Genomic DNA, 27,458 nt, shown 5'->3' with positions numbered 1-27,458 from the left:
AAGAACTAGGTTGTCCGTTATTACAAGTGGGATTTGGGTCCATCAGACCTCTAACCTTTGCTGTATTGTGTCTGCAGGGACCTCTTGGGGAACTTTTTGCTTATTTCTCTATTTCTGCCTCTGTATACTTCTTCTTTGCATTTTAGATAAGTACATCTCTGCTTTCCCCTCCCCCCCCCCCTTTTTTTGTGGCTCAAGGGAGATAGAGGGGTGCTTGCACCGCAATTTGCACATTTATGTAATGAATTTTGTCACTGTGAATTTATGCTCTAATTAATAAAGTCTTTATATGCCTTATACTCGCTTTCTCCAGTGTTTATAACATATCTTTGAGTAGGCAATACTTCCCGGCTATGGGGTGTGAGCTGTGCTTCTTCCACACCACCTACCCGTGATTCTTACTATGTTGGCCGAAGTGTTTGCAAAAATGGGGCTGTACCAGAAGGCCCTTGTTGCGGAACTATTAAAAAAATTCCCAGCTGAAAACGGTGGCGGCAGAGGGTACACTTCGTTGGACAACCAAGGAGTACAGGCAACAGATACATAACTTCAATCCAGCAGAGGCAGGGGAACACTGTCAAAGTTCTGGGAGAGTTTTCGCAGACCCTCCCATTGCACAGGCCCTGAGGCGTGGGGTACTCTCACAAGGAGTGCAAAGTTTGGGAAGATGCTGAGGGAGTACCTTGCCGACCGTACCAACGTCCTCTGCGATTCCTCTGTGCCTTAGAATTATTGGGTAACCAAGCTGGATACGTGGAATGAACTGGCTCTCTATGCCTTGGAGGTCCTGGCCTGCCCTGCCGCCAGCGTTTTATTAGAGCGGGTTTTTTGTGCCGCTGGTGGAATTATAACTGATAAGCGCATCCGCCTGTCAACTGAAAATGCTGACAGGCTGACTCTTATAAAAATCAACAAGGTCTGGATTGGGCCAGACTTCTCAACACCACCGAATGATAGCAGCGTAACAAACTCAAATCCAGTGTCTTTTCTTGGGAGGTGTATTCCCATGCACCTTTTCACACCCACACATGGGTATATGCTTCCTGATTTTGTCTATTTGCTCTTGTCCTCCTCCTTCTCCTCATCCTCCACCACCATATCACCAGGGTGACCGTGGTCCGTGATGCAACACCCACATAATTTTTTTAAAGGGTGTTTATGATGCCCGTAAAAAATTTTTTTTATAAAATATGTTCATGTATACCCCCCAGGGGTAAATATTTGTCAGCCCATAGACTTAGTGCATGGGCATTACAAGTGTAGGAGGCCCCCTCCTTTCTAATGGGAACATTTTTTTATGAGGCCCTCCTCCATGTCTCTTCCAAGGGGCATTGGAGTGCCTCCAAATTTTTGGCAGCCCTTGCATTCACTGCATAGGCCAACACTATGGGAGACTCTCTCCTTTCTAATGGGAATTTGTCATTACTGTGGCCCTGCACTGTGTGTCTTTAAATTCTTAGTGGGGTTTTCCTAAAATTGGTCAGCCGTTGGACTCACTGCATACCCTATAACTGTATAGCAGACCCTCTCCTTTCTAATGGGAACATGTCATACCTTGTTACTGTGGCCCTGCTCCGTGTGTCTTTAAATTGTTAGTTGGGTTTTTCCCAAATTTTGGCAGCCCTTGCAGTCACAGCATGGGCATTACCACTATAGGAGACCCGCTCCTTTATAATGGGAACATTTTTTTTACTGACACCCTCCTCTATGTCTCTTCAAAGGGGTATTGGGTTGCGTCCAAATTTTTGGCAGCCCTTGCAGTCACTGGATACACAATAACAGTATAGAAGACCCACTTGTTAATAATGGGAACAGCAAAGCATAGCCAGCTGATGGCTCTCTAACAATAGCTAGGGCCGACTGCTGGCCTTTTAAGAATAGTAACGGCCGTCTGATGTCCCTGTAAAAATAGGCTTTATGACTTTCAGAGTCCCACCATCATAAATAAAAAAGGATGTGTCTGATGATGTGTCACACCACATTGCCAGATAAGGCTGTAAAATGTTAAAATTACATTTCCCGGTGAATGCATTTGTCTTAAAAAATAACGCAAAAAACAAAACAAAACAATAGGATCTTTCTTTAGCATAAAAAACAGCATCACCAATTTAACCTCAATGTAATCACATTGTTCAGCTCATGCACCTCCTCCTCCATCTCCGAAATGACCACATCAGTCACAAGCTGGCAGCACTGCAGCACTACCTTGGCCAAGCGTCAACAGGCTGTGCTGAAGATAACATGCTTAATTGACAAACCGCCCAGCGCTGCAGAGTTGTTGAAAGCTGTAACACAGCTGCCTGCTCTGTGGCTCTCACCGCCGAACATACAGACAGGCATGGTCATGTGTGACAATGGGCGGAACCTGGTGACGGAGAAATGACAGCTGGGGTGATATGGTTTCCCTCTATGCCAGTCCTCTCACCGAGCTAAAGAATATGGCTGTGGTGAAATACAACTCCCACTGAGAAGCTGTTTCAGATTGAAAAACATTGTGCCCACCAGAGGATTTGATTCTGAGGGCTAACCTTTCTCACTCACTCAAGAGCCCCATAGCAGCTGCAAAGTTAGTGCTATCATGAACTCTCCTGAGGTAGAAGCCAAGGCACACCAGAGGATTCTCTGGTGGGACCGTCCAACCGTGCTGAGAAGTCTACCAAATAAAATTCCTGAGAAGGAAATTGGGGATGGCTTTGCTACTGGTACTGGGGGCAGTACTAATACCATGGCATTATAGCATAGTTTGCTGGAAATATTCCAGGCTGGTAGGATCGTCCTACCCTGCCGAGAAGCAGTCCTGGCTAAGAAAAGTGTGTGGGAAGGTTCCTGGACACTCTATGGCTGTTTTTACTGAGGAGGAAACACACGCAAACACGGGGAGAACATACAAAGTCCTTGCAGATGACGGGCTGCCATTGCTTCTGCAACAAGCTCAATTACAGGACTTCCTGGGAGAAATGACACACAGGGTAGATATGGTTTCCCTCTTTGCCAGTCCTTTCGCTGAGCTAAATACCACTCTTAGCAAAAAAAGTTGTGGACTGGCTCCATACTGTCCCTGGCCACATTCACCTGTCCACGTGTTTGTGGTTAGGCGGTCCTTCCCAGTAAGTGCAATGGGGAGGGCACGGGTAATGTTGTGGGACCCTTGCTTGTGGAAGGCAGAGGCGATACTGGGAAATATAGTGGCGGCTGGGGACCGAGTATGGACACCCGGCCACTGCCGGCATGATGTTGTGAAAAGCTTCCGCCTCCACGAGCTTAAAAGGCCATATTTCAAGTGCAAAGAGCTGCCCAGAAATCTGGCAGTTTAGTGTTGCGGCCTTTGGGTGGGTGGGTGGATGGCTGGCTGCATACTTGCACTTGCATTCCTAGTAACAGAAAACTAAGCAGATGGTGGCCTCTATAATCATCATGGCCTCACCTCGGCATTATGAACTTTCCTGAAGGAGAAGCCAGGGCCCGCTGGAGGAGTCTCCGGTTCTCTGGTGAGCCCGTCCAACCCTGCCGAAAAGCAGCCCTGGCTAAGAAAAGTGTGGGGGAAGGTTCCCGGACACTCTTTGGCTGCTTTTTTAATGTGGATCGGCCATGCTTATGCATGTTATTTCTCAAAACGCATTACAGATCAGGCCATTGTCCAACTCTGTATTCAAGAAATTAAATGTGCAAAGTAAGATGTGTGTGTGTCAAAGCACCTCCGATAAGTGCGAGTTGATGTTGGACGAGCTGCCATTGCTTCTGCAACAAGCTCAATTACAGGACTTCCTGGGAGAAATGACACGCAGGGTAGATACGGTTTCCCTCTATGCCAGTCTTTTCAGAGCTAAATACAACTCTTAGCAAAAAAAGTTGTGGACTGGCTCCGTACCATCCCTGGCCACATTCACCTGTCCACGTGTTTGTGCTTAGGCGGTCCTTCCCAGTAAGTGCACTGGGGAGGGCACGGGTAATGTTGTGGGACCCGTGCTTGTGGAAGGCTGAGGCGATACTGGGAAATATAGCGGCGGCTGGGGACAGAGTATGGACACCCGGCCGCCGCCGGCATGAGGTTGTGAAAAGCTTCCGCCTCCATGAGCCTAAAAGGCCACATTTCAAGTGCAAGCAGCTGTCAAAAATTTGGCAGTATAGTATTGCAGCCTGTGGGTGGCTGCCTGCATACTTGCGCTTGCATTCCAAGGAATGGGGTAGGGACAACTGAACGCTGCAGTGGGACAAGGACGTGGACGGTGATTGTTGCAAGTCTGCAACGACAGGTGCATGGCGGGAGGCATCTTCGCATGCACCAAGGATCACTTATGATGGGCACACTTTTAGGCAGTGACCTGGGAGTCAGAGATGCTTCCAGAGGTCTTCCCCATGCTGTTCCCATATCTTTTCAGCACTGTATGCATGTGTCTGATGATGTGTCACACACCACATGGCCAGATAAGGTTGTAAAATGTTAAAATGACATTTCCTTGTGAATGTATTTGTCTTGGTTGAAAGCAATTCAAAAGTGCAAAAACGCATCAAAAATGCTACGTGTGAACATAGCCCAAGGTGTGGAGGAGCATTTTTGGTTTTGGTTAATTATTTTGCCTTATATACAAGTCATTACCCTGGAAAGGATGTTCCTTAACATATTTCCCAGGAAAATCCATTTTGGTTTCGTTTTTGTATGTTTTATTGTGAGTCCGTAAAAGTGGTGTAATACTCTGACCATGTTGCTGACAGCAGTGATCTGGGAGTCAGAGATGCTTCCAGGGGTCTTCCCCATGCTGTTCCCATGTTATTTGAGCACTGTTCCCATCGATATGGGCAATTTTTAGGCCCTCTGCAGACCGCCGGGGATAGCCACCAGAAAAATGCTCGAGTTTCCCATAGACTTACATTGGGATCGTTGCTCGGGTCGAGCACCCGAGTATTCCAATTTGTTCGACCCGAGCAACGAGCACCCAAGCATTTTAGTGCTAGCTCATCACTAGTCAACACTAATTAAAAGTTGAAACAAACATTCAATGACACCAATCATTAAAACTGCCCTGTTAGAAGGATTTTTTGTATAAGGTGTCAGGAGTAATGCTTAATTTGTTTTTGTTTTTTTTTTAAAGTTTTCTGTCTTTTATTGCTATATGTCTATTGTACGTAGGTGTCAAAATGATAAGGTGTGACAATGACAGTGCTATTTGTGTATTTTTCAGGCTCATGAGTCACTCAAATAGTTTGGAAAGAGAAATAAAGTTACATTTTATTGTATACAAAAGTATGTCAAAGTCCTTTTATATAACATGACAGTGATACTGTGATATGTATATGTGTCACCCAGGGGGAATATAGGGGACTCGGACCCGGGCCTTTTACCTGCTGCAGACCTCCGGGGGTGATGGGATGGCAGCTGGGATGTTTCTGCTCCCCAAAGGCGGAGCGGGCCCCCGGGGCAGTGTAGGTGCAGAAGGTGGTGATGCTGGGACTTGTAGTGCAGGAGAGATAGTGCACCAGGAGTAACTGACAGAGACAGGGGATTCACTTCAGTACCTTTACTGGTGCGGATATCAGGTACGGTCCACGGTACTCGGTAGGAAGGGTGCACTTCAGGACTTCTACCCAGTGAGCGGGTATAAGGCCTCCTGGTCCGTGTCTCCCTCTCTCTAAGCTCCTGGCCAACCTGCAACTTGGCCTAGCTTCTGTGTCGTGCTGTTACTTCACCTGTCGCTTGGTAGTAGGACCTTTTTTCTGGCAACCACTATCCCTGGACGCCGGGGCCTTCATGGTTCCTAGTCCTGTCAAGGGTTTAGCTTCAGGTCGACCAGGGACTTGTAGTCCTCCTGGTATGCCGGTGATCCCTACTGGGTATAAAGGACCCTGTAGGCGCGGACCCGGTGTCCGGTTTGTGTCTTGGGGTGAGCCTATGATGCTCCTCTGCCCCCTTAACTCCTCTCTCCTCTCCTCTTTGCCTCCGGCCACACTCTGGGCCCTCAGAACACAGCAGCAGATGTGCTGCGTCTGCACTGCTCTCAGTGGCAGCACGCTCTCTGACTCTAAACTAACCGAACTTCAGACTGAACTGCCTGGCTCCACCCTCCATATATTTATCCCTAACAGGGCTCCCTCTGGTGGTATGAGGTGGAAGGGTGGAGGTGTTTGTTTGTAATGAGGGCCTCTTGTGGAGAAGTCCATCCATGCACCCTTTTGGGTCCTGTGGTACCTGTGATAGCAGGGTGCCACATATATTATTGTACTGGTGTATAGTCAGTGAAAGAGATCTAAAAACACAACTAATTCTATGTAAAAACTGCTAAATATGAGGTCACAGAACACCCACACCTATAGTATGTTGTTTTACTGGTATATTTGTTTTGCTTTGACCCTCTTAGACACTGCTTTGTCAATTCTAAACTTTTTCTTCTTCACTTTAACCCACTTAGCACATGAAGAAAGAAATAGAGTGGTCATTAAGTCATTTCAATACTGCACCTACTTTTGTAATAAGATTATTTGCAGTAAATAGTAACTGCTCTACCAGTCAGAAGACTGCCTTATCCTTCAGAAATCTGTGCTACTATTCAGGAGTCTACAATTAAAAAGTCTGTCCCATCATTCAGGAAACTGTCCCATCATTCAGAAGTTTGCCCTACTATTCAGAATTCTACCCTACCATTAAGAAGTTTGCCCTACCACCATGCTGAAGTCTGCCCTACTGTCTAGGAGACTTCCCTACCATTCAGAAGTCTGTCTTACTGTTCAGAAGTTTGCCTTAGAGTTCAGGAGTTTGCCCTACCATTTAACAATCAGCCCAAGAAGTTGCAATTCTTCATTACCATTCAGGACACTGCCTTACCATTCATAAATCTGCCCAACTATTCAGAAGTATGCTCTATCATTCATAAATCTGCCCAACTATTCAGAAGTCTGGTCTATCATTCATAAATCTGCCCAACTATTCAGAAGTCTGGTCTACCATTCTGAAGTTTGCTCTCGCCTACCATTCAGAAGTCTGCCCTACCATTCAGAAGTCTGCCCTACCATTCAGAAGTCTGCCCTACCATTCAGAAGTCTGCCCTACCATTCAGAAGTCTGCCCTACCATTCAAGAGTTTTAACTCTTTGTAATGACTGCTAGAGAAGTAAAATTATTTTTTGTTTAATGACATAGTACAGGCAAAATAAATGAAAATTAATAAGGCCAAAAATTCTTCAAATAATTGTCTATGAATATTAATTAGAAATATCCATCTCTAATTGGAGTGACTCTTTAAAGCCTATACAGAAGGTATATGGTATGTGTAAATGGGGAAGAATGGAAGGGGTGTGTGTTTGATGTGTGTATGTGTGAGTGGGGGGAGTTGCTGGAAGACATTTCTTGTGTCTGAGTCCACACTGCAGTTATCCACGCGCAAAACATGTCCACAGGGGACCATTAGTCAAGCAGGGGCCAAAAGAGTATCTTCAAGTACCCTGTCAGGACACTTAAGTATACTGCTAAAAATAAAGTATGGAATAGCGTAGTAGACTATGCTATTTTCATAGATGGGGATCCTGTAAAAAATGCTTCTGTGACACCCCAGGGGTCTGGTTGCCACAGTGATAGAGATGTTATGTCTGAGAGCAGGTGGGAGGTCCTTTGGTCAGGGATCCTGTGCATGCCACACCTCCTGCTCAGTCTTGGGAGGGGAAGAACTTCCCCTATATAAACCCGGGGCTGAAGCAGGGTTAGTCAGTCAAGGAGAGTAGAGACAAGAAGCAGCATAGGAAGAAACAGCAGAAGCTCAGTGGGAGCAATACTACTACGAGTCAGGGGCTGGCAGCTGCAGAGCTCGCCCTGACTGAGAAGATTTCTTACCGGACCCGGAGTCCGAGGCTGTGGGGACTAATTCCTACCCAGCAGCAGAATCCGTCAGGCAGGGGATTTCAGGTCCTCTGGCCAAGAAGCCCGAAGGCACGGTCACACGCGTGGGACCAGCACCGCTATCGTGGAGCGGAAGCCATTAGAAGGCCCCGAGTCACCGGCCATACGGGTGAGCACCACACGGTACACTCAGGGACGTGGGCTACTTATATCCGCTTCTAGCAAGGTAGCCAGAAGAGTACAGTCAGTTTGGGAGGCCTACAACTCCGCCTGGCCAGGGGAGATCCCATCTGCTCAAGGACTGACCAGGCCCCGTTCGCTAGCAAGTACTCCGGGAGGGTCTATCGTTGTTACCAGTAAAGACCCTGAATTACACCGCACCGTCTCTGAGTGGTTCCTGCTACCCCCATCATCCACGTCGGCTGCCCTGAGGCCATACCCCTCCCGTTGGGGGTTATACCATCCCCGCTGCACCATCCATCCACCGGCCTCAGCGGACTGTCCTGCAGCGGCAGCTCCATAAGCTGCATTCAACGGGTGGCGTAGTCGTACTACATCTACTGCCGTCCAGTTTGACTCCCTGGGCACGGACCGGGTCACCGCCACGAGACTACAACCCTCAACAGATCCGGCTCCGGGTAAGCTCCCGCGTGCGCAACGCAGCGCGACACAGGCCCAGGGGCGCGTCACTTCCATTAAATGGATACTGTATTATTAGCCTATGGGTTACAGATGTAGCGGTACGACATCCATCTCAGATATCCATTCAACAGCTACGTCATGAGCTTTGCAATAGCTTTTCATGAGATCTCTATGAAATGGATACCATTATAGCCTAGGTGTGACAGATGCCTAATAGTGGCATCTGCTACCCATAGGCTAAACTATAGGATACAGCATCATCCAGTAACTAAAATCCTTGCAGACTGTTATAACAGCGCAATTCTTCATAAAATGGTGCACCACATCTTTTTCCCATCTGTTAATTTCTCCTCATTCTTGTTTGTTTCTAGGATATTTTTCAGAGAATAATTTGAATTATAAAGTACTGGAACTTCTCTACAAAGGAGGCAAACTCAGTTTATTACTAGCTCTTCCTGCAGAAAATGCAGACATAGAAGACCTGGAAAAAAAATTGACAGCAGCAAGACTAAAAGACTGGACCAGCAATATGAAGGAAGAACTAGTTGACGTCAGTCTGCCCAGGTAATACTTTATATGCTCATAAGAGGAGAAACCTATTTAATATAAACTATTGATTTATGCAGTTTGTTGAGACAAAAGTGACCCTTTAAAATAAGCACATTTGAAAAAAATGGGCAAGGGGGTAAACTTTTGAGAAATGCTGTAAATAAATTTAATTCAACCCAGTTATTCACAAGAAACCTTATCAAGCAAGTAATAACTATGATCAGTTTAAACTTACCACATTCTTCTAGAATTTCTCCGTTGTCTCCCTAGAAAAGCACTGTAGTAACAAGCCAGCTTACACTCACTTTTGGCTGACAGTAACATACTTACTTGAAGGGTATGTTTGTGAAGTGTGATGGAGTGCCACCCTTGTACAGAGTGCTGCAATGGGATGCTATCTCTTTAAAAAGGTTTCCATGGTTTGATGATGATGATGATGGTAGGACATCGTCAGTCATAGATCTCCTGTGTTTGCCTTGTGAAGACTGCCCAACAAGGTAAGGCCTGCTGGTCAAATGAAGGAAGAGGAGACTGTCCCTCTGAGAGGGGTGAGGATCATGGGTTTATGACCAGCCTGTCTCAAAAGTAGAAGGAACAGCATTATAAATCCAAACATGGAGCTACATGGTGTCATGCAGGATAAATCCTATGCCCTGCTAGGAAAAGTCAGCTCAGGCATTGCCTGGGACTAGTGATGAGCGAACATGCTCGCCACTGCTCGATACTCGCCTGAGCATCTCAGTACTCTAGATGCTCGGAGCTCGCCGAGTACTTTCGAGATGCTCGGCCGGGAGCTCTGGTCCCCGTCCTGCATGTCTGGCGCTATTTAGAGCACCAATCATGCAGGGATTGTCTGCCACTCACTGTAATGCCACAGCCATGGTGGTTGTGGCATTACAGTGATTGCCCAAATTGATGGGAACAGTGCTCACAGTGAAACATGAAAAGCCGGCAATTCAGCAGCGGCATACACCGGTACCCAACAATTTAGAACAGAAAGAATAGAGCATCACACATAGATTAGATAGATAGAAACATGTCAGTCACATATATAATAAGTACAGTGATAGTGTTGGTTACTGTACTTGTCATTTAGTGTTAAAATAAAGGATTTATTTAAAAAAAAATTGGCGTGGGGTTCCCCGTAATTTTAGTCTCTAGAGGAGGTTAAGCAGACAGCTGGGGCAGATATTTGAAGCCTGGGAAAAAGTTAAAAAAACACAAACACCCAGAATAAAGTCCTTTAATTGAAATAAACATACAATTCTTTAATGTTTTAAATTAAACCATACTTACCGTATCACCCATTCCAGCTGAAGCCAATGTCTTCTGCAATAAAAGTAAAATAATAAACCAACCTCATCTTTACCTTTCCATGGTTCCCAGGACAGCTTCAGCTCTGCTACGTTGACATGACAGGCTGAATAGCAGCCGAAAGCTGCCATCCAGCTTGCCATGCCGCAGACAGTGAGAAGCGCAGGCATGCTTGCGCTCCTCAGTGTCTGGCTGTGACGGCATCCAGATGAGCCGAGTTCATGTCCAATGCGATGAGCAGGAGAATTCTCCAACGCTGCAATGGCATTGAGATGACAGTCTGGATCGCAGCTGAGCGCTGCCATCCAGCATGCCATCCTTCATAGACACTGCAGAGCGCAGGCATGCTTGCGCTCTGCAGTGTCTCTGAAGGATGACAAGCTGGATGGCAGCGCTCAGCTGCCATCCAGCCTGTCATCTCAATGCCACCCCAGAGTGGGAGAATTCTCCTGCTCAAGCGCTGAGCGCAGGAGAATTCTCCCATGCTGTCAGTGCGCATGCGGTGAACGCAGGAGAATTCTCCCACGCTGTCAGTGACGTGCATGAGGTGAGCTGAGTTCATTGGACATGAACTCTGCTCATCTGGATGCCGTCACAGCGAGACACTGAGGGGCGCAAGCCCCACGTATTTTTTTTTTTTTAAATATTGTTGTGTCCGGCCAGGTACAAATAGGCAGCTGGTGGTTGGGGGCAACCCGTTCCTGGATGCTGTACCTGGCTGGCATACAAAAATATGGCGAATCCCACATCAACATATTTGGGAAAAATTAATAAAAAAAAAATAATAATTTAGGGACAGCATCTTTATTAACCCCTCAAGTGGAGGGGTTAATAAAGATGCAGTCCCTAAATGTGTTTTTTTTTATATTTTTTTAATGCATTTTTCACCAAAAATTTGATGTGGCCTTCACCATATTTTTGTGTCCAGCCAGGTACAGCAGGCAGGAACGGGCTGCCCCCAACCCCCAGATGCCTATTTGTACCTGGCTGGAAACAAAAATACAGGGAAGCCCTTTTTTTTAATTATTTCATGAATTTCATGAAATAATTTTAAAAAAATGGACGTGGGGCTTCGCCCTATTTTTGTGTCCAGCCAGGTACAACTAAGCAGCTAGGGGCTGGAATCTGCAGCGCTGGGAGGCCCAAGCTTTCTGGGCCCCCCCCCCGCTGCAAATTGCAGTCCGCAGCCACCCCAGAAAATGGCGCATTCATAGAAGCGTTATCTTCTGACGCTGTACCCAACTCATCCAGGGCCCTGGTGCAGTGGCTCACTGGGTAATAAAGGAGTTAGGGCCAGCTTGGTATTATCAGCTGGCCCTAAGCCCGAAATTAATGGGGTCACGCCAATATTAGACATGACCGCCATGAATTTCTAGTAAAGTATTTAAAAAAAAAACACAACACCCAGAATAAAGTCCTTTAATTGAAATAAACACACATTCCTTTAATGTTCTAAATTAAACCATACTTACTGTCACGCCCATTCCAGCTGAAGCCAATGTCTTCTGCAATAAAAGTAAATTAATAAACCAACCTCATCCTTACCTTTCCATGGTTCCCAGGACAGCTTCAGCTCTGCTACATTGACATGACAGGCTGGATCGCAGCAGAAAGCTGCCATCCAGCTTGCCATGCCGCAGACACTGAGAAACTCCTCAGTGTCTCGCTGTGACGGCATCCAGATGAACATGGACATGTCCAACGAACTCAGCTCACCTCATGCACGTCCCTGACAGCGTGAGAGAATTCTCCTGCGCTCACCGCATGCGCAGGAGAATTCTCTCACGCTCATCGCATGCGCAGGAGAATTCTCCCACGCTGTCAGTGACGTGCATGAAGTGAGCTGAATTCATTGGACGTGAACTCGGCTCATCTGGATGCCGTCACAGTGAGACACTGAGGAGCGCAAGCATGCCTGCGCTTCTCACTGTCTGCGGCATGGCAAGCTGGATGGCAGCTTTCGGCTGCGATCCAACCTGTCATGTGAATGTAGCAGAGCTGAAGCCATCCTGGGAACCATGGAAAGGTAAGGATGAGGTTGGCTTATTTTACTTTTATTGCAGGAGATCGTTGGCTTCAGCTGGAATGGGCGATACGGTAAGTATGGTTTAATTTAGAACATTAAAGAATTGTGTGTTTATTTCAATTAAAGGACTTTATTCTGGGTGTTTGTGTTTTCTTTTAACTTTGACTATGGGGTTAGTAATGGGGGTGTCTTATAGACGCCTCTCCATTACTAACCTGGGCTTGATGTCAGCTGGCATTATAAGCTGACATCAACCCCAGCCCTATTACCCCACTGCCACCGCTACAGGGCAGTGGGAAGAGCAAGACTAAGTGCCAGAATTGGCGCATCGTATGGATGCGCCATTTCTGAGGCGGCTGACGGCTGGTGTTTCTAGCCTGGGAGGGGGCCAATATTCATGGCACCCTTCCTGGGCTATTAATATCAGCCCCCAGCTGTCTGCCTAGCCTTTGCTAGCTATTAAAATAAGGGGGACCCCACGTCATTTTTTTGGGGGGTCCCCCATTTTAATAGCTAGTAAAGGCTAGGTATTCAGCTGGGGGCTGATATTAGTAGCCTGGGAAGCTCCGTGGGTATTACCCCCTTCCCAGGCTTCAAACATCTGCCCCAGCTGTCTGTTTAACCTCCGCTAGAGACTAAAATTACGGGGAACCCCACGCCAATTTTTTTTTTTTAATAAATCCTTTATTTTAATACTAAATGACAAGTACAGTAACCAACACTATCACTGTATTATTATATATGTGACTGACATGTTTCTATCTATGTAATCTATGTGTGATGCTCCATTCTTTCTGTTCTAAATTGTTGGGTACCGATGCTGAATTGCCGCCAGCTTTTTTAAAAGAGATGGGTGCATGAAAACACTATTATTTTTTTTAAATAAATCCTTTAACACTAAATGACAAGTACAGTAACCAACACTGTCACTGTACTTATTATATATGTGACTGACATGTTTCTATCTATCTAATCTATTTGTGATGCTCTATTCTTTCTGTTCTAAATTGTCGGGTAGCGGTGTATGCCGCTGCTGAATTGCCGGCCGGCTTTTTTAAAGAGACGGGTGCATGAAAATCAGTGGGCACTAGTGTGTTCCAAGTCCCCTGCTATGTTTTTCATGCACCCTCCTATATACCCTGCCTGCCTGACGTTTAATTGAGCACTGTTCCCATCTATTTGGGCAATTTTTGACCTTCTGCAGACCGCTGGGGGGGGGACAGCCAGAAAAATGCTAGGCTTACATTGAGCTCGTTGCTTGGGTCGAGCACCCGAGTATTCCAGTGTGCTCGACCCGAGCTTCGAGCACCCGAGCTTTTTAGTGCTCGCTCATCACTACCTGGGACCAAACACATCCTAAGGGCAGGTGCAGACAAACGTATTTTTAGTCTGGCAGGATCGGACAAAACATTGGATCGCACTTGGACCAATGTTATTATATTGGGCCGTGCACATGGCCAATTTTTTCCTTGGACCAAGTCTGTCCGAGTAAAAAAAAATTGCAGCATGCTTGATTTTCATCCATAAATTGGATCGTACTTGGCCATGTAAGTCAATGGGTCCGTCAAAAAAAATTGAACCGAACTCGGATGCCAACCAAGTGTGGTCTAATTTTCACGGGCTGACAGAATGGAGAAAATGGAGAATTTTTTTTTCCTTCTACTTCGTAACCAAGAAAATCGGATCACACTCTGATCAAACTTTGATCAGAATGTGATTAGCATAATTAAACTGATTTTCTCGGATGAGAAAAAATACAGTTGTGTGACCCTACCCTAACAGAAAGCAGAAAAACAGCTGTCCAGAGAAGAGTATAGTCTAAATAGAAAGTTAAAACACAAGTTACTTCCTGTAATAGTCCAGAGCTGAATTCATAGTTCTGATGATTGTTGGAAATCTACCATGCAGTGAAATTATCACACAAACTCTGTCCATTCATGGTTTGCTTACAAGCCTGTAGAATGAAGGATACAGGTGTGAATAATATTGGATTATGCAAGGTAAATATTCTAATGTATTTACAAGTTGCTCAGGCCTTCCAGTCTATGTAAATTGTATTCTATGGTGTGAATAGAAACAGACAGCATAGCCAGAACAATAGACAGAATTTTTAGAAAATAGCAAAAGGCAATGGTACTTACCAGCCAAGGTTTCAAGAAAAAAAATGCACACCAGGACACGGCCGGCCCTCTTTTGTTAGAAGGAGGTAACACAGGTGCAGAATGCTAATGAACAATCGCCCTCACTCACTCTCACTGGAGGGGCGACTACCCAGCATTAAAACTGCACACAGATGAAACTTGCAGTAGGGTGCAATTCACACACTCACGGCACTGTGCCTAGCCAGCATCCTATTACACGCCCCTACTATTCGACTAGGCGGGATGCCCGGCACCCTATCCGTGCATCGCAGAGTTGTGAAGCCCCCACTCACAAGGTCACCATTACTGGGCCTGGCTGTGCCCTGGCAGATAAAAAAAGTGCAAAAAATATCATATGAGGTATTAGTTGATATTTTGGCCAAAATACGTAAGCTCGCAACCCATCGTCAAGGGTCCTCACTGTTTTGCGAGTCCCTACTCTAATATTAAAAACAGACAGCATAGCCAGAACAATAGACAGAATTTTTAGAAAATAGCAAAAGGCAATGGTACTCACCAGCCAAGGTTTCAAGAAAAAATGCACACCAGGACACGGCCGGCTCCCTTTTGTTAGAAGGAGGTAACACAGGTGCAGAATGCTAATGAACAATCGCCCTCACTCACTCTCACTGGAGGGGCGACTACCCAGCATTAAAACTGCACACAGATGAAACTTGCAGTAGGGTGCAATTCACACACTCGCGGCACTGTGCCTAGCCAGCATCCTATTACACGCCCCTACTATTCGACTAGGCGGGATGCCCGGCACCCTATCCGTGCATCGCAGAGTTGTGAAGCCCCCACTCACAAGGTCACCATTACTGGGCCTGGCCGTGCCCTGGCAGATAAAAAAAGTGCAAAAAATAGTGTGTGAATTGCACCCTACTGCAAGTTTCATCTGTGTGCAGTTTTAATGCTGGGTAGTCGCCCCTCCAGTGAGAGTGAGTGAGGGCGATTGTTCATTAGCATTCTGCACCTGTGTTACCTCCTTCTAACAAAAGGGGGCCGGCCGTGTCCTGGTGTGCATTTTTTCTTGAAACCTTGGCTGGTGAGTACCATTGCCTTTTGCTATTTTCTATGGTGTGAATAGACTTTTACATGCGACACTGGAGGAAAATGACAAGAGAATTGAAGACCTTTTGCCAACGTGTTGTATTTTTTTTGCAGGTTTAAAATAGAACATAAAGTTGATTTAAAGCAATGTCTTCTTCATCTGAAGGTATCGGATGTCTTCACTCCAAACTGCAATCTCTCAGGAATAACAGGTGCCATAAATAACTTAATTCTCCTACTGTACTAATCTGCATCATACAAAAATTAAGTGTAATTACACTTGGTGAATACAGTATATTAAAAAGGCTCAATGGCAGAAGAGAAAAATCCTAATAAGACAGGATATAAAGACAACATTCCACGTGGCAGGAACGTTAGTGTGAACAAGTCCATAAATTCACTACACTACATTCTTGACATGAGTTATAGACTCTGCATTTGCTCCTTGTAACAGAAATGGTTTTATTCGGATCCTTAGGCCTTTGCACGTCTCCTAGCAATTAGGCTGAAAATACCAAATATCTACCAGCTCGTATACCATGCCATCATCCAGTAAATTGAAATAACAGCTTAAAGAGTTTGGGCCCGATTTATGAAAGCCTCTATGCCAGCATTTTGCCATAAAAAGTTTTGAAAAGTCGCATAAGTTTGGCGCAACTTGAGAATGAGCTAAAATTTTGTGGCTTTTGGCGTTCTCACACCATTTCACCCAGCACTGATAAAGTGGTGGGGCTGGGGCAGGTTGGGGTGTTGTGACTGCTGCTCGTCAAATTACTCCAGCAGGGATCGGAGTAGGATTTGTGAAGAGGTGCACACTGAGGAGTACGATACTCGTCCGACACACACACCTTTTCATGAATCAGTAGCGTTTGACTCTAGCACATCTCATCAAGATGTGAACAACTGAAAATAAAACATCAGCAAAGCCCTTAAAGACTGAGGCGACACAAAGACTTTGGCTGCGACACAGGTCACATAGCCAAATATTGCTGTATGTTGCTGTTATATCACAGAATAATGCCAGTCAATGGAGTCGAATTAAGACCAATAAGTTAAAGCAAGCCCGGCAAGCAAATCTCAAAAACATGGAATCACTGGCATTTGCTGTGATTTTTTCACAGAAATTGCAGATGATTCTGACTTTCTGTGACCTACTTGTGATACTTTATGGGTTAAAATGTGATCCCCATTTACTTGCACTATGCTGCGACGTGGCCACGACATACAGCGATATTTAGCCGCGTGACTGATGTGATGGCCAAAGTCGTCATGTAGCCCCAGCCTAATTATGGCAATACTTTAATGCCTGAAAGTCTTATCTGTCTAAGGCCTCTTTCACACATCCGTGTCTCCAGTACATGTGGTGACAGTTTCCACACGTATCGGAGACACATGCACATGTAGACCCATTCAAATGAATGGTTCTGCGCACATGTCAGTGTATTTCCATGGACCAATGGACCATGTGTCCGTAGGAAAAACACGCTGACATGTCCAATTTTTGCATGCAGCACGGGCCACAAAATGTCCAATAACGTGCACACTGATGACACATGGATAACATCCGTGTGACAGGTACCGACACCTGGGAATCAGTGGTTCAGTTCATGCTGTTCCCAAGCGCCGGGTTCGGGAGGCAGCTGTCATCATTGTCCCCTGCTTGCGCTGTGATCAGCGGGAGCAAGGGACAATGTTGAGAGTAGTATTCTACTGCCACTGTCTCCAAAAAGTGTAAAAATAAGAATAAAATAAAAAAAAATCATTATACTCACTGGGCTTGAGGCAACCTCACTCGCTGAGGAGCAGAGTAGAATGACTCACTGCAGCGATTGGGCTTCTGAGCTCCTGAACTGTGCTCAGCTCACTGAGTGACAGGACACTGCTCACTGAGCTCAGCGCCGTTCAGGGACCCACTTGCTGCAGCACGTCATTCTCCTCTACTCCTCAGCGTGTGCGGTCGCCTCAAGCCAGATGAGTATAATGATTTTTTTATTTTATTCTTATTTTTACACTTTTTGGAGACAGCGGCAGCAGAATACTACTCTCAACATTGTCACTTGCTGATCACAGCGCCAGCAGGGGTCAATGATGAGAGATCCCTTCAGCACCTGGCGCCTGGGAACAGCGTTAAGTGTACTGCTGATTCCCAGGTGCCGGTACGTGTGATTTTGATGCAGGACACGGTTGCCACACGTATGCCACACGAACACACGGACATGGATATCTCCGGTACTGGTTTTTCCAGTACTGGAAATATCTGGATGTGTGAAAGAGCCCTAAAAGATGGTGGGAATTAGTCCATTTTGGTCAGAAATCTGTTGTATTTGGTCTTCAGACATTACAGTTTTCTTGTTTACACAGTAGGAAACCAGCCATGTCTACTCATACAATCTCATTAAAGGGTTATTCCCATCTCCAAGATCCTATCCCAATATGTAGTAGGTGTAATAATAATAATAATAATAATAATAATAATAATAATAATAATAATAATAATAGCAAATACCTCCAATTAGAAATGTAGTATAGTTCTTCTGATTCACTATGTTGCTTTCCCCATGGACAGGGAATTGCAGTAGCTTAGGTATCCTTGGTTGCAACCACTAACAGCTAACTAACTGTCACTATATCAGTGGCCATAACCATGGATATCTAAGTTACTGCAATGTCCTGCACATGGGGAAAGCGACATGGCAAATCAGAAGAACTATACTAAATTTCTAATTGGAGGTATTTGCTAATATTATTATTGCTACACCTACTACATATTGGGATAGGATTTGGAGATTGGAATACCCCTTTAAGTATCTCTCATGTGCCTGTTGACTTAAGTGAAGTTCATTGACATAATGAAAAGTTATTCATACATTGGTCAACAACTAAACAGTATTAGACATATTAGACTAGGCAAAATGTAAATAATAAGCCTAGTAATCTGTTTCAGTAGACCGTAAAATAAGCACAGGTGCCCCAGTTTTTGTCCTTTCGCACTTCTTGTGCAAAGTGTTTCTGGTGCAAATCTGTGAAATAAGATTATAAAAGGGTGAAATCTGCTGTGAAAATTCACACTAGAAATAATTATGCTGCAGATGTGAAAATCCATCTATGTCTGCATAGCGTTTTGGCATACGTTCAGAGGCTCCATTGGGGCTTTCACCCAGCAAAATGGGATTTTGACATTTGCGCAACCATTTGCCGATGTAAATGATCCCTGACATTGCACACTCTAAGTTCGTCTGTATCATTATAGTCAATGGCCCGGCCGTCAGTGTAAATGTCCTAAACCCGTTTTTGGGGGCTTCAGATGTTAGCCCTGCTAAAACATTCTCTGAACATAAGCTGTCAATCAGTTTCCATTCAGAAGGATTGTACAGCTTGTGGATGAGATCTGTTAGCTCAGCTGCCAGGTATTGCCCCAGTGCTCTGTGCATCTCATGTACAATCAGCAGGGAGATCTGCAGCGATTCCATTACTTGTGCGTGAACTCTAAAATATACTTTCCATAATATTCTATTGTATTAACTGTCCCCAAATCCTTTTCAGATACTTCCAACTTGTACATTTCAAAAGTGGTTCAGAAGGTTTCCATTGAAGTAAATGAAGATGGAAGCGAAGCTGCTGCATCAACAGGTTAACATGACATAAAACACATTGGGGCGTATTTATGAAGCTAAATGAACCAGAATTCTTGCATAATGTGCATTAAAAAAATCTGTCTTTCATGACTATGATGTGGTTTAAGACACTTTTCTCTGCTTGTTTGACAAGGGGGTGTGGTCTATCTTGCTTATTGGGCAGAGGTGTGGCCTTACATGCAAAATCATGCAACTAAATTGTGGGGCACAATTTAGAGGTGGTCTACTCAGCCTTAGCCTATGTTCACACATTGCTTTTTTGCTGCATTGTATGCTGCAGCCAAAACCTGCTCTCTTGGCAGTAAAAAAGCTGTTAAGATAAAGCAGGTTTTTCTGCGTTTTTGCTGTGTTTTTTTTAGTGTGGATTGTGTCATTTGTGTACAGTACATGTTTAATAAAATTAGTTTCATTCACCAAAAAAGCAGCGAAAACACATGGTTGCGTTTTTTGCACTTTCTCATTGCTTTCTATGGTGAAAAAAATGCTGCAAAAACGCTAAAAGAAGTGACAGGCTGCAGTCTGCAAAAAAGCAGCAGTTTTCCAATTCAGTCAGGGGAAAAAAAAGCAATTGTGTGCATGAGATTTCTGAAATCGCACAGCTTTTGCTGGTACTGTAATAAGCAGCTTTTATTTTGCATAAGAAAGCTGCAAAAACGCAACATGTGAACACAGCCTTCGGATTAAACAGCTTTATCAATCTGCGTGAACCACTCTTATAAAATTGGTGCATTTAGACATTATTGATAAATGGGCCCAATACAGTTATAATGTATTCTCACATAAGATACATTTCTATACATGTAAAACAATTAAGAGGTGTACTTAAAAATCTCTTCTGTAAAAACAGCCGGGCATGAGTTTGTTCTATTTCTCTTTGACAGAGGGGAGAACATTTTTCTTTTTCGGGAAGCAGCCGGTCATATTCAGTGAATTATCTCACCAAGATACTTCTCTGTTCTCAGTGCAGACAGTGGGAAAAGCGTGAAACGATTTAATGATATTTTCTGATATGAGAAGTTGAGTGCTTCTGATCTGTTCCCCATGTTGAGGTTCTCAATACCGGTGTGCTGCGGCACCGCTGATAGGAGGGAGTTTATTTTCTCTTCCAGTGGTGTAATAAAAAAGGTGCAAAATTTGTAGTCAGACAAGTGCCCTGATGTAGGAGAGTCTCCGGTCCCTTCTTCCACATACTGTAAGGGACCCTGCTGAATAACGTGGCAGGGCCAGGACAACGGCACTATCTATTGTCTCACTCTACAAATGAGCATTTCAGTGTTGGGGCGCAGTCAGATATCCACATAAATCGGATCGAGATCGGACCACAATGCTCAAATTGGCCACAGCTTTCCTGACCCGAGGGTGACAGCTGCATAGAAATACATGAAGCTGTCACACTAGGGTCAGGAGAGCGGCCGGCCAGTCCGCGCATTGCGTTCCGATCATGGTCTGATTTATACAGCCGTCTGACTGTGCCCAAAGACTGCTATATATCATAAGAAGAGTGCAAAACAAATAGTTGAATTCTGACACAGATTTTCAATAGACCCAGGCAGTAGGTGTATACTCAGTCTGTATTCTGCTCAACTACAGTGGTGGCCAAAAGTATTGGCACCCCTGCAATTCTGTCACATAATACTCAGTTTCTTCCTGAAAATGATTGCAATCACAAATTCTTTGGTATTATTATCTTCATTTAATTTGTCTTCAATGAAAAAAATACAAAAAGAATTGTCCTAAAGCCAAATTGGATACAATTCCACACCAAACCTAAAAAAGGGGGTGGACAAAAGTATTGGCACTGTTTGAAAAATCATGTGATGCTTCTCTAATTCGTGTAATTAACAGCACCTGTAACTTACCTGTGGCACCTAACAGGTGTTGGCAATAACTAAATCACACTTGCAGCCAGTTAACATGGATTAAAGTTGACTCAACCTCTGTCCTGTGTCCTTGTGTGTACCACATTGAGCATGGAGAAAAGAAAGAAGATCAAAGAACTGTCTGAGGACTTGAGAAACCAAATTGTGAGGAAGCATGACCAATCTCAAGGCTACAAGTCCATCTCCAAAGACCTGAATGTTCCTGTGTCTTCCGTGCGCAGTGTCATCAAGAAGTTTAAAGCCCATGGCACTGTGGCTTACCTCCCTAGATGTGGATGCAAAAGAAAAATTGACGAGAGATTTCAACGCAAGATTGTGCGGATGGTGGATAAAGAACCTCGACTAACATCCAAACAAGTTCAAGCTGCCCTGCAGTCCGAGGGTACAACAGTGTCAACCCGTACTTTCCGTCAGCGTCTGAATGAAAAGGGACTGTATGGTAGGATACCCAGGAAGACCCCACATCTTACCCCAAGACATAAAAAAGCCAGGCTGGAGTTTGCCAAAACTTACCTGAGAGAGCCTAAAACGTTTTGGAAGAATGTTCTCTGGTCAGATGAGACAAAAGTTGAGCTTTTTGGCAAAAAGTTAACTAATCCAGGGATTTAATCTGACTGCAGATTGGTGTCGGGAAGTGAATTTTTCCTCAATGATGTAAATTGGCCTATACCGCATGTTTGTTTTTTTTTTGCCTTCCCCTGGATCAACGCTGCGGAATAGCTGCAGTGCACAAGAAATAGGCTGAACTGGATGGACGCTTGTCTTTTTTCGGCCTTATAAACTATGTAACATAAAGTGTACAGGAAAAAAAAAGAGGCAGTCAAAGAAAAGAACACGGTCCCTACAGTCAAACATGGCGGAGGTTCCCTGATGTTTTAGGGTTGCTTTGCTGCCTCTGGCACTGGACTGCTTGACCGTGTGCATGGCATTATGAAGTCTGAAGACTACCAACAAATTTTGCAGCATAATGTAGGGCCCAGTGTGAGAAAGCTGGGTCTCCCTCAGAGGTCATGGGTCTTCCAGCAGGACAATGACCCAAAACACACTTCCAAAAACACTATAAAATGGTTTGAGAGAAAGCACTGGAGACTTCTAAGGTGGCCAGCAATGAGTCCAGACCTGAATCCCATAGAACACCTGTGGAGAGATCTCAAAATGGCAGTTTGGAGAAGGCACCCTTCAAATATCAGGGACCTGGAGCAGTTTGCCAAAGAAGAATGGTCTACAATTCCAGCAGAGCATTGTAAGAAACTCATTGATGGTTACCGGAAGCGGTTGTTCGCACTTATTTTGGCTAAAGGTTGTGCAACCAAGTGTTAGGCTGAGGGTGCCAATACTTTTTGTCTGGCCCATTTTTGGAGTTTTGCGTGAAATGATCAATGATTTGATTTTTGCTTCATTCTCTTTTGTGTTTTTTCCATGCAGGCAAATTAAATGAAGATAATAATTCCAAAGAATTTGTGATTGCAATGATTTTCGGGAAGAAACGGAGTATTATCTGACAGAATTGCAGGGGTGCCAATACTTTTGGCCACCACTGTACGTGGCACCATTTTGGCTGGAAGTCATTAGACCACATAAGAGGAGAAGGTCTTACTTAAAAATAAGAACACAAACTGGAGGATTATGAGATTTCTAAGTAGTGGTTCTTACTTAAAGGGATTGTCCGGCCTTAGGGTACAGGTCTGCAGTCACTCTATGTGAATCCCCATATTGCGCGTACTGCACACTATAAGGATTCTCCAGTGCCAGCGCTGGGAGTGGCGGGTGCGTAACCACAAGTATGTGATTTGCATACATGCGGTCACATTCCCACTACATGGCACAACCTCGCGCAATGCAAGTGTATTGAGCGAAGCTGGACACAGTCTAGCCAGAAAGTGGCCAGAAGTATGGAAAATGCTCCCGCAGTGAGAGAATCCTCACAGCATGTAGTGTGTGATTCACAAGTCTGCAGTCTAGATATAGACATAAAGTGACTGCAGACTTGAACCCTAAGGCCAGACAACCCTTTTAAGGGACACATTTGCTTAAAAGGGTTTTCCCACAAATAAAATGTACGAATAGGTACATTTTAATCAATAGGCCTTGAAATAATAAGTTCCACAATCGGATGTATTTAAATATAATGTTCCTGTGCTGAGATAATCTTATAAATGTGCCTCTGCTGTGTACTGTGTAATGGCTGTGTCTGACCGTACAGAAACATGGTCTGATCATACCACCGCTCCGGGGCAGGGTAGGACACAAAATAGTATACAGACATTACAGGAGGGGATCACAGCTGATCCTTTCTGTGAGGTAAAACATTTCCCTGCCTGTTTTTAAGCAATGTTTTACTTCAAATAAAGAATCATTTACGATCCCGCGCTGTAATGTCTGTATACTCTCTTTTGCTTCCTCCCCTGCCCAGGAGATGTGGTATGATCAGACCATGTCCCTGCACGGTAAGACACAGCCATTACACAGTACACAGCAGGGGCACATTTATAAGATTATCTCAGCACAGGAACATTTTATTTAAACACATCCAATTGTGGAAGTTATTATTATTCCAAGATGTAATTAATTGAGATTGATTAAAACAAACTTTTGTTCATGGGAAAACCCCTTTAATAGAAACCAAAAACAAGAGACACTGAAGACAAATTCATCTTCTTTTTCTTGTAGGAATGCACGTTGCTTCAATGAGCTTGACAAATCACAGATTTGTTGCAGATCGACCATTCTTGTTCTTCATCAGACACAATCCATCAGGTAAGCTGATCTTAGGCATTTTCCCACAACGAACATTTATCACCTGTCCACAGCAGAGACTTTGAAGGTCATTTAACTTTTTGGCACCACATATCGTACATTAATGTCAATGGAAGCATGCTGTTGATGACTAGCACAGTAAATGTACACATAGTAGGAAATTTTTTTTTAAAGTGTAACCGTTTCAATTTTTTCATAATTCAATAGTACACATAAAAATCAGCAACTTTGCACTATATCTTTATCAGAGAAATCTACTTCTTTCTGATAATTTATTCAGAATATTTTCATTTCACTGATAAAAATCTGTCTTAAGTTAGGACAGACTTTCCCATTACTGAGATAGGAGATGACGGTAGGTGCTCATAAAGTTCTATAGAGAACTGTAACTGTCGCCTCAGGAGAACTTGCAGCGGAATGTATGTGTCTGCATCTAGCTCCACCTCCTCCATAGAAATGTAAAAGCTCCAGCTGTCATCTCCTATCTCAGCAATGGGAAAAATTACTGTATTCAGATTTTACGTGTGGCAACCGTGTGCTGCCTCAGTATCACACATACCGGCGCCTGAGAATCAGCGGTACAGTTAGCGCTGTTCCCAAGTGCCGGGTGCTGAATGCTGCTGTGGTAGTAGTCTGCTCCCACTGTGTCCAAAACCTGGAAAAATAAGAATAAAATAAAAAAATCCTTATACTCACTTGTCAGAAGTGTCCCTCGCTGTCATCCACCTGACCGCTTATGCCGAGGAACCGGGGAGAATGACTCGCTGCAGCGAGCGGGCCCCTGCTCTGTGCTGAGCTCACTGAGTGACAGGACACTGCTCAGTGAGCTCAGCGCAAGTCTGGGGCCTGCTAGCTGGAGTGAGTCATTCTAACTGACTCCATGGTGTGAGCGGTCAGGTGGATTACAGCAGGAGACACTTGGGATAGGTGAGTATAAGGATTTTTTTATTTTATTCTTATTTCTACCCCAGGACACAGCAGCAGCAGAATACTACTCTCAACATTGTCCCCCGCTGGTGCTGATCGCAGCGCCGGCAGGGGACAATGATGACAGATGCCTGCAGCACCCGGCGCTGGGGAACTGCGCTAACTGTACCACTGATTCCCAGGCGCTGGTATGTGTTACACTGATGACACCCAGATTTCATCCATATGTCATCAGTGTGCACGTGTGCGGGACGTTTTGTGGCCCGTGCTGCATGCAAAAAATGGACATGTCAGCGTGTTTTTCCCACAGACACACGGTCTGTGAAAACACACTGACATGTGCACAGACCTATTCATTTGAATGAATTTAATGTGTTAGTGTCTCCAGTATATTGGGAAATGGACACCACATGTACTTGAAACATGGACATCTGAACGAGCCCTAGCACAAATTGTTGAGAAAGCTAATTTCAGCTATGATAGAAAGGTGTCAGAACCCACAGTAAATCATGGAGCTGATTAGACTTTTTTGAGGGTGGGTCTGCTCGCTGCTTTCCCTGCTTGCCAGGCTATCTCCATGCAATGCACACTGACAGTGCGCTCTGTTGCTGGCTCGTCACTTTTATTTAGCTTTCGGTGATCTAAAAAAGAATGTTCTCCAGCACCAAAGGAAAGTAGTTACAGCTTAGCCTCTAATCATATAGGATAAAAAATGACAGAATGTGCACATATTAAAAAAGAAAACCAATAAATGCTTATGTGTTTCGGGTAGAAAATCACTGCTTTTATTGAAGCAGCAACTCACAGCCTATGAACAATGGAATCAGGCTCTCTACCCCTACATGCTTCTGCTCTCGGATTACATGGAAAAAAACTGCTGACAGATTCCTCTTTAGATTCTCTGTTGTTAATATTCACTACAGAAAGAAACTATCCTATGACATGTATCGGTGTGACAGAAACATAGCACATTATATTGCCATAATGTCGCAGAGCCGGTCACTGTAAATATGTAGGAACAGCAGGAATTAGAGAACTACTTTATACAACAGGTGCATTCACACATCGCTGTCAAGCTGCATTTTTTGTTCCTGCAAAATCATTGCACTGTTTCAGAGCCATGTGTGAATGTGTCTGGTGTTTAAAGGTTTTTCATTGATAAGAGACAGTTTAATGGCAATGTGTGAATACAACGCTGCAGCTAGTGCTCAGACAATGCTGCAGACGGTCTGCTGAATGGTATCACAGCAGGCGCAATCATCAATGCTGCCTCCTTGAGTTGTCACGTTCACACATTCAGTATTTGGTCAGTATTTTACATCAGTATATGTAAGACAAAACCAGGAGTGGGTGATAAATGCAGAAGTGATGACATGCTTCTATTATACTTTTCCTCTGATTGTTCCACTCCTGGTTTTGGCTTACAAATACTGATGTAAAATACTGACCAAATACTGAATGTGTGAAAGTGGCTTTAACCCCTTAAGCCCCGAGGGTGGTTTGCACGTTAATGACCAGGCCAATTTTTACAATTCTGACCACTGTCACTTTATGAGGTAATTACTCTGGAACGCTTCAACGGATCCCCCTGATTCTGAGATTGTTTTTTCGTGACATATTGTACTTCATGATTGTGGAAAAATTTCTTCGATATCACTTGCGTTTATTTGTGAAAAAAACGGAAATTTGGCGAAAATTTAGCAATTTTCAAAATTTGAATTTTTAAGCCCTGAAATCAGAGAGATATGTCACACAAAAGAGTTAATAAATAACATTTCCCACATGTCTACTTTACATCAGCACAATTTTGGAACCAAAATTTTTTTTTGTTAGGGAGCTATAAGGGTTAAAAGTTGACCAGCGATTTCTCATTTTTCCAACAAAATTTATAAAACCATTTTTTTAGGGACCACATCACATTTGAAGTCACTTTGAGAGGTCTTTATGACAGAAAATACCCAAAAGTGACACCATTCTAAAAACTGCACTCCTCAAGGTGCTCAAAACCACATTCAAGAACTTTATTAACCCTTCAGGTGCTTCACAGGAATTTTTGGAATGTGGAAGAAAAAAATGAACATTTAACTTTTTTCACAAAAATGTTACTTTAGACCCAATTTTTTTTATTTTCACAGGGGTAACAAGAAAAAATGGACCCCAAAATTTGTTGTGCAATTTCCCCTGGGCACGCAGATACCCAATATTTGGGGAAAAAACACTGTTTGGGCGCACGGCAGGGCTCGGAAGGGAAGGAGCGCCATTTGACTTTTTGATTGTAAAATTTGCTTGAATAATTAGCGGACACCACGTTGCGTTTGGAGAGCCCCTCTGTGCCCAAACTTTGGAGCTCCCCCACAAGTGACCCCATTTTGAAAACTAGACCCCCCAAGGCACCTTTCAAGATGCATAGTGCACACTTGAAACCCCCAGGTGCTTCACAAATTGATTCGTAGAAATGAAAAAGTGAAAAAAAAAACACTTTTTCATTTTTATGAATCAATTTGTGAAGCACCTGGGGTTCCAAGTGCTCACTATGAATCTAGATAGGTGCCTTTGGGGGTCTAGTTTCCAAAATTGGGTCACTTGTGGGGGAGCTCCAATGTTTGGGCACACAGGGACTCTCCAAATGCAACATGATATCCGCTAACAAAATGTCGGCTCAAATTGTTAGCGGACACCATGTTGCGTTTGGAGAGCCCCTGTGTGCCCA

General features: G+C 44.3%; 1 protein-coding gene across 1 annotated transcript in view; it reads left to right on the top strand.

Annotated features, from left to right (window-relative positions):
* Positions 1–27,458, top strand: part of SERPINI2 (serpin family I member 2) — a 171,178-nt gene that overhangs the window by 124,819 nt on the left and 18,901 nt on the right. The window contains exons 5-8 of the mRNA XM_073673077.1: positions 8,838–9,030; positions 15,664–15,761; positions 19,093–19,179; positions 23,735–23,821. Of these exons, the coding sequence (XP_073529178.1) occupies positions 8,838–9,030; positions 15,664–15,761; positions 19,093–19,179; positions 23,735–23,821 (465 nt within the window). The remainder of the gene's footprint in view (positions 1–8,837; positions 9,031–15,663; positions 15,762–19,092; positions 19,180–23,734; positions 23,822–27,458) is intronic.

The sequence above is a fragment of the Phyllobates terribilis genome, unplaced genomic scaffold, assembly GCF_046119375.1.
Source record: "Phyllobates terribilis strain yellow unplaced genomic scaffold, ASM4611937v1 Scaffold_3__8_contigs__length_932513732, whole genome shotgun sequence".
NCBI classification, from domain to species: domain Eukaryota; kingdom Metazoa; phylum Chordata; class Amphibia; order Anura; family Dendrobatidae; genus Phyllobates; species Phyllobates terribilis.
This window is presented reverse-complemented; position numbering and strand designations above follow the sequence as displayed.